Source organism: Anomaloglossus baeobatrachus, chromosome 5 (assembly GCF_048569485.1).
Source record: "Anomaloglossus baeobatrachus isolate aAnoBae1 chromosome 5, aAnoBae1.hap1, whole genome shotgun sequence".
NCBI classification, from domain to species: Eukaryota; Metazoa; Chordata; class Amphibia; order Anura; family Aromobatidae; genus Anomaloglossus; species Anomaloglossus baeobatrachus.
Genome location: NC_134357.1, coordinates 472,041,156 through 472,056,248, shown reverse-complemented (window position 1 = coordinate 472,056,248; position 15,093 = coordinate 472,041,156). Strand labels below are relative to the sequence as shown.

General features: G+C 44.3%; 1 protein-coding gene across 2 annotated transcripts in view; it reads right to left on the bottom strand.

Annotated features, from left to right (window-relative positions):
• Positions 1–895: 895 nt before the first annotated feature.
• The window catches only part of SLC9A8 (solute carrier family 9 member A8), a 147,944-nt gene continuing 133,746 nt past the window's right edge, over positions 896–15,093 (bottom strand). For both annotated transcript variants that reach the window (XM_075350652.1, XM_075350651.1), the window contains exons 11-16: positions 14,356–14,472; positions 14,187–14,269; positions 5,059–5,170; positions 4,316–4,536; positions 3,089–3,235; positions 896–2,792 (exon numbers count right to left, since the gene is read on the bottom strand). In XM_075350652.1, the coding sequence (XP_075206767.1) occupies positions 2,682–2,792; positions 3,089–3,235; positions 4,316–4,536; positions 5,059–5,170; positions 14,187–14,269; positions 14,356–14,472 (791 nt within the window). In that variant the 3' untranslated portion in view covers positions 896–2,681. The remainder of the gene's footprint in view (positions 2,793–3,088; positions 3,236–4,315; positions 4,537–5,058; positions 5,171–14,186; positions 14,270–14,355; positions 14,473–15,093) is intronic.

Below are 15,093 nucleotides of genomic sequence, written 5' to 3'. Positions count from 1 at the left end.
CCTCCCATTCCTCACTCGCCAGGCATCCACCATTCCAAGTTCCCCAATAAGAGTGCCAAACGAAGTCATACAACTATCCTGGATACCTGGAGGTCTACTATTCCTATTCCAGTACAGATCTATCACATTATTGAAGTCCCCCACCAGTAAAAAAGGGATTACTCCCCCCTTCTCAGAGAACTCCCTTATCTCCCTTAGTTTGGTGCACTTATATGGAGGTTGTATATATATATTGCAGCTATACACATGAGTCTGCCAAATATTTTACACTTGATGGCCACACACTGTCCCTCTTTATCCACATACACTTCTATCTCTTTATATTGCACAGAATTATGGATCAGCAGTGATGCAGCCCTTGCATAGTTGGAAAAGGTGGAGTGATAGGCCTTCTGCACCCATCTCCTATTTAAAACATGTGTTGTCTCCTTTGTGAGATGCGTTTCTAGTAGACATATTACTGACGGGTTCTGGTCTTGAACATATTTAATTATTGCCGCTCTCCTAGACCTATCTGATAACCCTCTAATATTCCAACTCAACACCTTAATTCTATCACCCATTATCCCACCCAGTAAAACCATCAAACCTTGTAGTATCTCCCCATGCTGCCTCCACCCTACCCCTTTCCCCCCTCCCCCCCTGCTTCCTACCACTTCCTGTTTTTGAGTACTCCCGTGAAGCATCGGGTTTTCCAAACCTGGTCCATAATCCCTACTAAATTCCCCCCTAACTCCCTCGCCTTCCCCTCTTAGACACATTTTAAAACTCGTCCCTTTTCCAACAATTCTCCACTCCCACCCTGTCTATGTATAATCATATTCCACTCAACCAATATAACAGTAAAATGGCGAACAGTAATTAAACTGGAATCTCAAATTGTAAATACCACCACCGCGCCTAATTAGGCAGTCCCCATGTCCTGCGAAGCTCACATCAAACCCTTCGCATTCCCCCTGCATACTACCTCAATCCCAAAGGGAAGGAGGGGAAAAACAAAAAGAAAAAAAGAAAAAAAAAAAAAAGGGGGAGAGAAAAAGAAAAAACAAGAAGGGTCCCCTGTAAGCTCCTAAGGATGTCGTAGAGCCTCAGCCGGCCTTCTCCAACACACTGCAGATTCAGACAGTCAGCTCATTCCTTCAAACGGATCCGCTTTTCGTTTGCGTCCAACCACTGCATGGCTTCCTCCGGAGTTGTAAAAAAGTGCACCCGCTCCAACGCCGTCACTCTTAGCTTTGCCGGGAACATCATTGAGTATTGCACCCCAATCTCTCGCAGGCGCCTCTTTACTCCTGTAAAAGTCATACGTAGCTTTTGAACAGAAATGGAGTAGTCCGGGTATATGGAAATTCTCTGGCCGTCAATCATAAGATCCTCCATGTCTCTTGCCTTTCGCAGTATAGTGTCCCTGTCTCTGTAGTTGAGGAGCTTGGCTAGCATAGTGCGAGGGCCCCTGCCTGCTGGTTGTGGCTGCATCGGGACTTTGTGTGCACGTTCCACGGCATAGAGCTTGGATAAGACATTAGCACCAATTTTCCCCCTGAGCCAGTCTTCTACATATTCAGTGGGGTTCCTTCCTTCCGCTTTCTCAGGGATGCCGACAATCCTGATGTTATTTCTTCTAGAGCGGTTCTCTAAATCATCATTTTTTGCCATGATTTCAGCTATCTGCTTTGCAAATGTTTTTTCAGACTTTTGTAGTTTTGTAATAGTTCTGTTATCCCCACTCTCTCCTCCACAGCCGCTGTTCTCCGATCAGTCCTCCATCCTTAATCAGCCGAGAGATTAATTTCTTCCCCTGTCATCGCCCTTCTCACGCAGCGCCAGTGTGTTTGCTTAGACACAGCTCTTCTGTCAGTTCAAATACTGGTTTCGAGAGCAGTGTTTCTTCACACTGCATCTGTCCTGATAAGCGACTAGGACAAGCTGTCATTTGAAATAGGTGATGGGGCCCATTTTATTACATTCTTGGAGAACCCTTTTAAGACAATTGATTGACTTGAGATGTAAAGAAAATGATAAGAAAACAAGGAAACCATTTATTTCTTAAAAGATAAATAATAAGACAAGATTTCCCTTCTTTCCCAGGATAATTAAAATAATTCTTCTATTGCTCGGATGCATCGTTAGCTCCCTTCACCCAACATCAGGAAAAATTATCCAGACCCATTCTCATTCAAATCTAGAGAGGCTGACAAATAAATACCCTATAAATATTTCCCACAAGATCACAAATGTGACCTTACTTCATAGATACCATTAGAAAGTGCCCAAAGTGAAGACGCAGTGAGCAGCTGCTGACCTCCGCTGCCCCGCAGCATGCAGCATGCCGCTCTCACATGACGTGAGGTTGCTCCAGAGCTTCAGTACAGTTGTGTTAAAGGGATAGAATCCAGTTGAGGGTAAGTACTTGAGATGATGGTGCAAAGGTAGGATCAAGACAGAGGGACTCCAATGTCTGCGACTCCAGTGAGAGCTACAATATCTTAGCATGTATGGGCCAATTTTTCAAGATCACAAGTAATAATTATCCCATGGTCCCACTGCCAGACACAGGAGATTCAAGGTATCCAAATCCAGGAAGAGGGGTGGAATGGACACAGCGTTGTCCAGTAAAAGGTCTGGTGGAGCAGACTAGAATGTACATGACTACTTTTATTTGAAGTCTCTAGATCTGGGTATTACAAGAGCTCATGTTCATCTTCATCCTCAGATCCAGATGGCCCCTGGCGCACCTCCTCATACCACTTGTTAGTTAGGCTTTTCATCTGTATGCGCCCATGATGGAGATCCTGAATGGCGAAGAGAAAAAAACAGTGAAATAAGATGTCTCGTAAGAACGTGTCAACCTAGTCCCCCTCACCCTGCATGCAGTGCCTAATGCCAACCAGCAAAGTTCAGTACAGATCGGTGACCTTCCTTCTGGTGAGGGGAGAGCATCCTCTGCTTCATCTTTGTCATCAGTACACAGAGTTAATGTGAGCTAGTGGTGGTGGTGGTGGCAACACAGAGTGCCTACTTTGCCCGACATGCATGCCCGAGGGACAGACATAGACAGTATAGGATGCAACTGAAAGGGCTACATTACCTCCTGTGTCAGACGCCGTGTGAAGAATGGGTTCAGGTATTTAGCGTCCAACCACATGAAACCCTTAAGATTGTGCTGCTTGATGAAATGAGCCTCGTATTCCTCCTCCGTCAGCTCGGACAGATGCTCAGACTCCACTGTATTTCCCTGCAGAGACAGAAGATAGTGAAAGCACAGCTAGTGACGTCGAGAAACTTTCCCTTCACACCAAGGTCAGTCAACCTCCTAATGTAGTGATAATCTGTTTCTATGGCCACACTCCACAGCCCTATGTACAATGAAAAATAATCGGAATTGCCCACCCTGGACTTGTATGCTTATCCACCAGCCATGCATAGTGCCATGCTATAGGATATGACTCTCCAGCTAGAGAAGTCACCAAGCAGTAAATCCCTTTAATCTGCCATAGGGAATCATGCTAAACTCATACCACAGAAAAATAGTAAGAGGTCATCATACTGAACTCATACTACAGGAAAAAGGGCATCATACAATACTGTTACCACAAGCAAAATAGTAAGAGGGCATCATACTGAACTCATACTACAGGAAAGTAGTAAGAGGGCATTACAGTGAAATGATACCAAAGGACAGTAGTATGAAAGGCATCATACTGAACGGATACCAAAGGACAGTAGTAGGAGGGAATCATACTGAACTAATACCAAAGGAGAGTAGTGTGAGGGCATCATACTGAATGGATACGAAAAGAGAGTAGTATGAGGGCATTATACTGAAAGGAATCCAGAGGAGAGTAGTACGAGTGCATCGTACTGAAAGGATACCAAAGGAGAGTAGTATGATGCGAAATGAAAGGAGAGTAGTGTGAGGGCATCATACTGAACTGACACCAAAGGCGAGAAGTTTTAGGGCATCATACTGAAGTGACACCAGAGGAGAGTAGTATGAGGGCATCATACTGAACCCATATTGTAGGAAAGTAGTAAGAGGGCATCATTCTGAACTCATTAAGCCTCTTTACTCATTGTTTTTAGCTTTAGGATCCAATATCTCAAAAATAAGCTTGTGCTGTTTGGATGCCAGATATCTTGCTGCACAATAGAAGTAGAGATTTAGTGACTACTGGCTACTGTTCCTTGTTATCAGGATGATGACAGTGTCCTTCAGTGAGGACACCTATCTATTAAGTAATGATCAGCAGTGAAGAAAAGTCCAAAGTAAGCAATACCTGTATTCACCAGCCACTAGCATCCACAATTTACCCACCATTTTTTCAGTCTTGCTCAAGTTGACATCCTTCTTGTTTTTTTTCCGAGCTTTGGAGTCCTCAATGTCTATGAGTCGGATAAGCGGCATGGTGCCTCCACCCATCAGCAAGATGGTGAAAAGCACAATGATGATGGTAGTGGTGCCAATCAGCTGACGTTTTTCCATTGGCTCCAGCTCCAAGTGAAGGCTCAGGGCATATGGAATAGCTCCTCGTAAACCTGACAAGAGAAACACCCATGTTACGAAAAACACTCGTCACCTTTCTCCAGATCCACTATGTATTTATTCCCCTAAAAGGTGATTTCACACTGTTTTGTTGCCCGTTCAGTGGTCCTTTCCGGGTTTACGTCTGATCACCCAGCAAACTGGGATCTGGATGCATGCGTCGACGGGACCAATGACTATAATGGTGCAGACTGAGTCACCGTGTGCTCTGTCTTGCACCATTTTCAGGTGTATATATCTAATAGAGGCGGACATCCAGTCTACTACATCTGGGTGTCAGCCTCCAGTAAGCATATACGCCAGTAAATTGTGCATGACAGAGCACATGGTGATTCAGTCTTAACCATTATAGCCAATGGTCAATTTGTGGGGGGGATTTGGATGTAAGCCCCAACGAGATCACAAAACGAGGGACAAAAGACAGTGTGAAAGCACCCAAAGACCATATATACTGTGTATCCCCCTAATGGGTCAGCTGTGCCCATTGTCCCTCAATTTAACTGGTGACATCTTACCACTGAACCACATAATGAACATCATCTTTGGGGTTATCTTGTGGTCCCGGAAGAAATTGAGCAGATAGGATAAGGGGAAAATATTAACAGCACGACCAAGCAGCACCAGCACCTGCGGCACCGGAAACAAGCAGCATGTAAGTACAGAGCCATAACATAACAGAAGATGAACATTTTATTAAAAGCATCAATTTCCAGGGTGCTGTAGTGTACATGTGATGGATTTGTATACTGTGCAAATGTTTGAGGCAGGTGTGTAAAATATGCTGCAAAGTAAGAATGGATTAAAAAATGGTAGTGTTAATAGATACTTTTATACACTAACAAAATGCAAAGTGAATGAACAAAAGAGAATTCTAAATCCCACCAATATTTGGTGTGACTGCCCTCTGCCTTCATTAATTCTTCTAGGTACACTTGCACACAGCTTTAGAAAGAATTCAGCAGGGAGATTTTTACAAACATCTGTAAAAACTAACCCCAGATCTTCCCAAATACATTGAGAAACTATCAACACGTGTGGATGGGGACCATAATTAAATGGATAGGAGATACACTAGAAAGGATGTATACAGAGGTACAAAAAAAGGTAAAGTATGCCGATGATATAAAGATAAGTAGCAGCATCATCAGAGAAAGTGACTAGTGCTGACCTATTAAAGATGCTTTTGAATGCTCAGTGTTAACGTGTGTGCAGAACTCTGACGTGCGTCTTCACTGACGCCTGAGGAAGCCAATGCGAAACATGCATCAGGACTCTGGACACTCATTGACAATGAGCATTTATAAGTGTCTTTAACGGGTAAGCACTACTCACTCTACTGGATGCTGCTGCTACTTATCTTTATACCATCCGCTGATTTTACTTTTTTTTGTACCACTATACACAGGGGAGGGGGGGGGGGGCGGAGTATTTAGTCAGCCACCAATTGTGCAAGTTCTCCTACTTAAAAAGATGAGAGAGGCTTATAATTGACATCATAGGTAGACCACAACTATGAGAGACAAAATGAAAAAACAAATCCAGAAAATCACCTTGTCTGATTTGGCAAGATTTGTTTTGCAAATGATGGTGGAAAATAAGTATTTGGTCACATAAACACATGCACGATTTCTGGTTCTCATAGACCTGTAACTTCTGCTTTAAGAGGCTCCTCTGTCCTCCACTCATTACCTGTAGTAATGGCACCTGTTTGAACTTGTTATCAGTATAAAACACACCTGTCCACAACCTCAAACAATCACACTTCAAACTCCACTATTGTCAAGACCAAAGAGCTGTTGAAGGACACCAGAAACAAAATTGTAGTCCTGTACCACCCCGGGGAAGACTGAATTTGCAATAGGCAATGAGTTTGGTGTGATGAAATCAACTGTGGGAGCAATAATAAGAAAATGGAAGACATACAAGACCACTGATAATCTTCCTCGATCTGGGGCTCCACGCAAGATCTCACCCTGTGGGGTCAAAATGATCACAAGAACGGTGAGCAAAAATCCCAGAACCACAAGGGGGACCTAGTGAATCACCTGCATAGAGCTGGGACCACTGTAACAAAGGCTGCCAATAGTAACACACTACGCAGCCAGGGACTCAGATCCTGCAGTGCCAGACGTGTTCCCCTGCTTAAGCCAGTACATGTCCGGGCCCATCTAAAGTTTGCTAGAGAGCATTCGGATTTTCCAGAAGAGTATTGGGAGAATGTCATATGGTCTGATGAAACCAAAGTAGAACTGTTTGGTAGAAACACATCTAGTTATGTTTGAAGGAGACAGAATGCGGAGTTGCATCCAAAGAACACCATACCTACTGTCCTACTGTGAAGCATGGGGGTGGCAACATCATGCTTTGGGGCTGTTTCTCTGCAAAGAGACCAGGACGACTGATCTGTGTACATGAAAGCATGAATGGGGCCATGTATCGTGAGGTTTTGAGTGCAAACCTCCTTGCATCAGCAAGGGTATTGAAGATGAAACATGGCTGGGTCTTTAAACATGAAAATGATCCCAAGCACACCACCAGGGCAATAAAGGAGTGGCTTTGTAAGAAGAATATGAAGGTCCTGGAGTGACCTAGCCACTCTCCAGATCTCAACCCCATAGAAAACCTTTGGAGGGAGTTGAAAGTCCGTGTTGCCCAGTGACAGGCCCAAACATCACTGCTCTAGAGGAGATCTGCATGGAGGAATGGGCCATCATACCACCAACAGTGTGTGCCAACCTTATGAAGACTTACAGAAATCATCTGACATGTGTCATTGCCAACAAAGGATATATAACAAAATATTGAGATGAACTTTTGTTATTGATCAAATACTTATTTTCCACCATAATTTGCAAAAAAATTCTTGCCAAATCAGACACGGTGATTTTCTGGACTTGTTTTCTCATTTTGTCTCTCATAGTTGTGGTCTATATTAGGATGTCAATTACAGACCTCTGTCGTCTTAAGTTGGAGAACTTGCACAATTGGTGACTGACTAAATACTCTCCCCCCCCCCCCCCCGTACAGTACAGCCTTTCTAGTGTACTGTATCTCCTAATAATTTATAGTCCCCATCCACACGTTGATAGTTTCTCAGTCTACTCTACTTGGGCACCCTCTAGTGGTCAGACTACAGTATAATTGTGGGATGCCTGATTTGGATGCGTACCTGTATCTGTGGATGCTTACTTTTGTTATTTTGCACATTTACTGAGCATCATACTATTTATCATCTGTCTTAGTTGTTCTCCGTGTTGTCACATTTTTTGGATCCTCACCATCGACCTGTATATATTTTCTTTTTCTTATTACTTTAATACGCTGTCTATTTTTAAAGATGATTTTTTAATAAAATTAATTTTATTTAAATAAGTCTCTTCACTTTCTTATACTTCGATTCATTACACTGCATTCATGGATTGTGCGGAGTATAGTTCAACATTTTTTGAAGGTTTCGGGTCGTTGTTCAGCTGCAGAATAACTTGCCACCCGGATGGTAATACATGATGGGTAAGTCTGCTAAGTATTTATCAGCATTGAGAACATGACGAAATGGCCAACATTGAGGACTGTAGACAAGTAGTTGGCCAAGGTAACTTAAGGTACCGTCACACTAAGCAACGCTCCAGCGATCCCACCAGCAACCTGACCTGGCAGGGATCGCTGGAGCGTCGCTACACGGGTTGCTGGTGAGCTGTCACACAGGCAGATCTCACCAGCAACCAGTGACCAGCCCCCAGCGCCGCGTGGAAGCGATGCTGCGCTTGGTAACTAAGGTAAATATCAGGTAACCAACCCTATATTTACCTTGGTTACCAGCGCACACTGCTTAGCGCTGGCTGCCTGCACTCCTAGCCAGAGTACACATCGGGTTAATTACCCGATGTGTAGTCTGGCTATGTGTGCAGGGAGCCGGCACTGACAGCGTGAGAGCGGCGGACGCTGGTAACGAAGGTAAATATCGGGTAACCAAGGAAAGGGCTTCTTGGTTACCTGATATTTACATTGGTTACCAGCGTCCGCAGAAGCCGGCTCCTGCTGCCTGCACATTCAGTTGTTGCTCTGTCGCTGTCACACACAGCGATGTGTGCTTTACAGCGGGAGAGCAACAACTAAAAAATGGTCCAGGACATTCAGCAACAACCAGCGACCTCACAGCAGGGGCCAGGTTGTTGCTGTATGTCACACACAACAATATCACTAGCAACATCGCTGTTGCGTCACAAAAGTCGTGCCTCAGCAGCGATGTTGCTAGCGATGTTGCTTACTGAGACGTGGCCTTTAGTCAACAGATGAAATACACATCATACTTCCCTTAAAAATGCAAAAGCTGTCCAGCAGTGCCATCAGCTCAGGACTGGCAGCAACCAGTGGAACCAACTATACCCATTTACTGCTTGGAGAAGTCTGACCAGAAATGGTCTTCATACCTTCCACATGGTAAAAAGGCCAAGTTACTCAACTATGCACGAAAACATAAGATACTGAAGGGTAGAAAAATGACAGCAGGTGCTCTGGACTGATGAGACAAAATGAAAAATATCTGGGTGTAATAGAAGCAGATTGTTAACCAAAGAGCTGAAAAGCAGAATGACTGTCTGCAGGAACAGTGGAGGACAGTGGTGACTCCCTGCAAGTTTGGGACTGTATTTTAGCAAATGGACGTTGGAGATTTGGTCCAGGTTAATGGAATAGAAATACAGGCAGATAGTTATCCATCATGTAATCCCATCAGGGAAGCGGCTGCTTGGCTCCAAATTTATTCTGCAGCTGGACAGCTGGACAAAGACGCCAAACATACAGCCAATGTCATTAAGAACGATATTCAGTGTATAGAAGAACAAGGAGTCCTGGAGGTGATGTGTCGCCCGGAGACCAGGGGTACTCAGATCCGGGCCACAGAGTCACTTCTGCGGGTATCACGATGGCGTGACCCGGTCTGTGATCCCAGGCTCCACAGTATAAAGGGGATTTGGGGATGGGAGATTGTCCGTGACGCCACCCACGGTTGTGGTGATGTGTAGCACCACCGCTGCTCAATACGGGGATCCCGGGGATGGTGAAGCGGAGCAGCCAGGTGCCGTGTTGCCCCTCCGTGGGTAGGGGTTGGTGATCCCGGGGCCCGGTGATGGGGTAAGCAGGGAGCAGGGCGCAGTGCTGCAGTGCGGTGCCCGAGGGCACGGGTGTACTCACAAGAAAGTCACACGGAGTCACTGGTGAACTAAGAATTGCCGGTGTCCGCAGCCTTCGGTACGGGGGTGTTAGTGTCCCACACACGGTGCAGCAGCCCTTGTTGTTTCTTCCCTGCAGCAAAGTGCCTTTTTCTCCTCTCTCTCTTCCTCTTTCTCCTCAGCCGGGGACGGGGAATCACTCCCCTGTAGTGATCCGGGTACCCAGGTACCGAGGGGCCACCGCCCGGCTCCGGCTACCTGTTCTGGCCCCTTCCTCACTACGGCCTGCCCCGGCCCTTTTGGAGAACGCTTCACTCCCAGCCTGGGAGCTAACTCCAGACCTCTCTCCTGTCTCCTCTCCACACACTGTCTGCTCCAGCCCCTCCCCTCTCCTCTGCTTTTCCCTTACACTGGGGGCTGTGCTTGTCTGGCTGCACCGGTGTGAGATCAGATTACCAAGGAGGATTAACTCTTTCTGTGACAACCTGGCTGTGCCAGGGCGTCACAGTGACACCCAACATCCCTGAGCTCATCATCATTTAGTCTTTCTGAAATTACATAAAACAGACAGAAGGATTTGCATACGCCTCATACACAGAAAATCAGTGGTTAGTAAGTGTACATGCCAATGATCTGGAGTGCCACAGTGTTATGAACGCAGTGTACTTTCTCTTGCAAAGAAGCTAGTGCTCTGGGCAAGAGAACGCACTGTCTATGCACATGCTCAGGATCCCTGACGCAGAATATTTTTGCTACCGTGAAAAATAAGCCCTCCCCCAAAAATAAACCCTAGCAGGGATTTTCAGCATTTTCGGAGCAAGGCTTAAATATAAGCCCTCCCCCGAAAATAAGCCCTAGTCGCGGATCAATAATGAAGTGTCCATGCAGCTAAAAAAGTTAAAGATACTGCAAGACACTTCATTATAAACAGAGGACACCTCACAATCATACGCACCAGACGCCGAGCAGAGGACCTGCAGTAATCGCACACCCGCACACATCAGATCTCACACGCACAAACATCGGATCGCACACACAAACATCGCATACATACTCACCACAGCCAATACTAAGGGGAAGAAAAAGACATTGCATATAGACGCACAACCCGTAATGGAAAATAGAAAAAACTTTTATTTATAGTACACTTTATACAGTTTAAAAACAATTAAAACATGGACAAATGTTTCTATTTTCCACTATGGGTTGTGCGTCTATATGCAATGTCTTTTTCTTCCCCTTAGTATTGACCTTGCTTCATTGCATTTTCAGCACCCCCTACAACATTAATTGCCATTGTGGTGCACTCTTTTTCCTTTTGATTACTCACCACAGCCAGTGACACCAATTTCTTCTCGCCGGCAGAATCCTGAGAGGCTGTGCAGTGGAGCACAAGGACCTGCCGTAATGCTTGCTTACAGGACCTGCGGACACGTCACTTCCTCCCATCATTCCCTGCGGCTGGAAGCATTAGGTAACGCTGGATGTGATGAACGAATGAGTGAGAAATCCGCTGTGCGCGAGATCCGCTGTGCGCGAGCCAGAAGCAGGGAAGGACGGCATGCAGCACCCATCGGAGATCACAGGGAGATCTGGGAGCCACAGACGTCAGAGTCTGGTAAGTATGAGATTCCTGGTAAGGGGGGAGGGGATCTGCTTTTTTTGGGGGGGGGTAAACTTACCCCCAGCCATGTTTCTCTAAAAATAAGACCTCCTCCAAAAATAAACCCTAGTGCTTTTTTGGGGGGCAAAAAAAGTATAAGACAGGGTCTTATTTTTGGAAAAACAAGGTATGTTGTCCTGCTCAGAGAACTAGAGTCTCCTCAAGAATAAATTGACATACTGCGGCTCGGAAAGCCATCCCAAACGTCAGTTTACGGAGCATCTATAAGAAGCACAGAGAGCAGGAGATTCTATAAATCCCATGCACTGTGTTTGTACTGTACAACGCAGCATTTTGGACGCCGCCAAAAACACTCGGCATCCAAAACGCTGCAAACACTGATCGTGTGTACTCACCGTTAGCATATTCTTAAATCAGTGGAAGTGCATCTGCAGATATGATTGGTGCACTTTATCCATGTACATAGATTATATCACTCATTTTCTTTCCTGTTTAAAACTGGAGACTGTACATCATCTACCTGCAATATGGTAACTTTTTTCCACATGATATAGTCCTATTATGGTTATTAGGGAGTGTTGGTCCAGAATATTAACTACAATTCAACATAATTTGATGGTCTCAGTCCCCATAGATCCAATGTTCGGGGTGTGAGGTTTCAATGAATGGTTTAGTTAATTCTGCACCAGATATTTAGACAAGAGTGTCATCAGCATAGAAGTAATACCCAGGACAAAATTACAGATGGGAGACAGGCACAGGACATGGTCAATCATTGTCTCTTCACGAGAGTTAGGCTGGGTTCACACATAGCGACAGCGATAACGACGTCGGTGTTACGTCACTATTTTCTGTGACGTAACAGCGACCTAGTAAGTCGCTGTTATGATCGCTGCTTAGCTGTCAAACACAGCGACGCAGCAGCGATCATAACGTCGCTACATGTGCAGAGAGCAGGGAGCCGCGCACATTGCTTAGCGCTGGCTCCCTGCACTCCTAGCTACAGTACACATCGGGTTAATTAACTCGATGTGTACTGCAGCTACATGTGCAGAGAGCAGCGCACACTGCTTAGCGCTGGCTCCCTGCTCTCCTAGCTACAGTACACATCGGGTTAATTAACCCGCTGTGTACTGCAGCTACATGTGCAGGGAGCAGGAGCCGGCACTGGCAGCGTGAGAGCGGCGGAGGCTGGTAACGAAGGTAAATATCGGATAACCACCTTGGTTACCCGATGTTTACCCTGGTTGCAGCTTACCGCAGCTGCCGGCTCCTGTTCTCTGCTCGCTTCATTTCGTCGCTCTCTCGCTGTCACACACAGCGATCTGTGCGTCACAGCGGGAGAGCAACAATAAAAAAAACGAACCAGGGCTGTGTGTAACGAGCAGCGATTTCACAGCAGGGGCCAGATCGCTGCTCAGTGTCACACACAGCGAGATCGCTAATGAGGTCACTGTTGCGTCACCAAAACCGGGACGTAGCAGCGATTTCGGTAGCGATCTCGCTATGTGTGAAGCACCCCTTAATTGTCATAAATCTCTCTCAATTGGTCATTTTTTGATTTGTCACAAATTCATGAAAAGATTATATTTCCAATGCAGCACCGATCCATTTTTTCCCCCCCTCCTAAACAGGTACATTTTCAAGGGCTTTTTTTTTTTTTTTCGTACATGCACTTTTAAAAGACTTTAAAATAAACTTTTGTTGCTTTAAACATTCCATATATTTAAATCTTTTCTCACACATGGGGCATAACTGTTTGTCATTATTATTGCTGATATCGGGAAAAATGTGAAGAAAAAAAAAGGAAATAAATGTCTATTTTTGATAATTTTTCACAACCACAAAAGGAACATTAAGTAACATTTTAAATTCCTTTTTTTCGTAGAAATTATTATTTTATATTGGACATTTTTTTCAGCAGGGACTAGAAAGAGCAATCTAGACTTACAATATCTTCTCTTTTAGCTCTGTTTTATTCATTTATTATTTTGCTTTTATTTATCTATCTATTCATTTATAAACACACAATGTGCCTTTATGGAGGGATTTCAGCATACTAATAAATTCTCTTTCTTGTTGATTTCCTCTGTAACTGGGGCTGATATATTAGCCCCAGTTACAGAGAAAATTAATTCTCCTGGCTGCTTAGCAGAGCTCACAGTCTCTTTGGGTCCTAATAGCTCTGGCACCCTCCTTAAACCCAGTGATCACATTCCTATTCTGTAAACACAGTATTTCTTCATCACTGTGTTTACAGCGATTTGGAAGGCCGAGATGCTAAGAAAACCACCTCTACCTGCTGGGATTTTGTCCATCTTTGATATAAAAGGTCCCTGCTAATGCAGCTGCATGAACATGTACAAGCAGTCTACTCCTCACTGACGTTTAAGAACGTCACTGTAGAGTAAAGCAGGGACCGCCAGATGTTCAAAGACTGTGGTGGTCCAGAAGTAGTTAAAGTTGACTTTTGTTGTTTAGCGAATTTTTTATTTTTTTTTTACCTTAATGTGACTTCTCTAGATGTTTCTTTTAAAGTTTAAAAAATTTGTGCACAAAGGGTACTACAGTACCTCCCATAAATTGTTGCGCAAATTTTAAGGGACATGACTTTTTTCTCTAAAAATGTAAGTTTAAAGACAAAAAGAAAAATTAAATTTTGAAGAGCAAAATTCATGAATCACGTACACAATTTTAAAGAATTTGGCGCATAAAAGGCAACAAATCTCTCAAAGTTTAATGTTCGGTTAGTGAGGTGGCCAAGTCTTTGAGGTGTGGTAAAGCATGAGAGGATGTGTACATACAAACGTACATATACTATACATATTCATACATTGCAGATACTTACAATACACCAGATCACAAACGAGATCTCAAATTTGTGTGGAAAACTGAATATTGAGAGGCCAAGAAAAGCAAAGACGCAGGTTTCTAGAAATGACAAGAATGAACCCAGTTAAACCATGAGAAACATACAACATTAAAACCCACCATTGCCCAAATCGGCCATCACTCACCACACAAGAAGGCCACCGTCCTCAGCGTCTGCTGCATAAGAATCTGGGTAACTGGTGACAAATTGTGGTGAGTGTAATGAGACATCACAATCCCCGAGAAAAGGATGGCCATAATACCTGAAATAAATCATGCTAACATGTTAGATTCTGCACATCTCATTATATGAATATAATCAGTGTGTATGGTTGGGAAAGCTGCACCGCATCCAGACCAGAATACAAGACTACCAAACCAAAACCCACCACATCGACCAGCCAGAATACACCACATATTACAGACTAAATCCACACCCAAGCCACAATACACCACAGCTGACAGGCAACATAGTACCCTGGCTAAATACCCTATATCATAAAGATCCCCTTGATAACACCAGGACATGGCGAAACGCTGGAAGGGGAAGCTCAGTCAGTGAATTTACAACTGGTGTTGCTGTGTACTACGGACATTCTACAAATACTTAGATCCTTCTCTTTTGCTACCGACCCATAAACAGTGATCGGAACATGTGAATCTAAGATATTATAGGGAAAGGTACCAGATAATACAAAATAATATTTAAGTCGGTATATGACAGGTAGTTTTTATAATTGTGGAAAAAAGTGAAGTTTTGTTAGGTGGCAAGATGTTAATTTTTGCCCTATTGCGATTTGTAAATATTGTGTCATTATATTATAGCACTTATCTGGGGTCCAACTGTTAGAATATCATCATAAAGAACACACCACACCCAATGT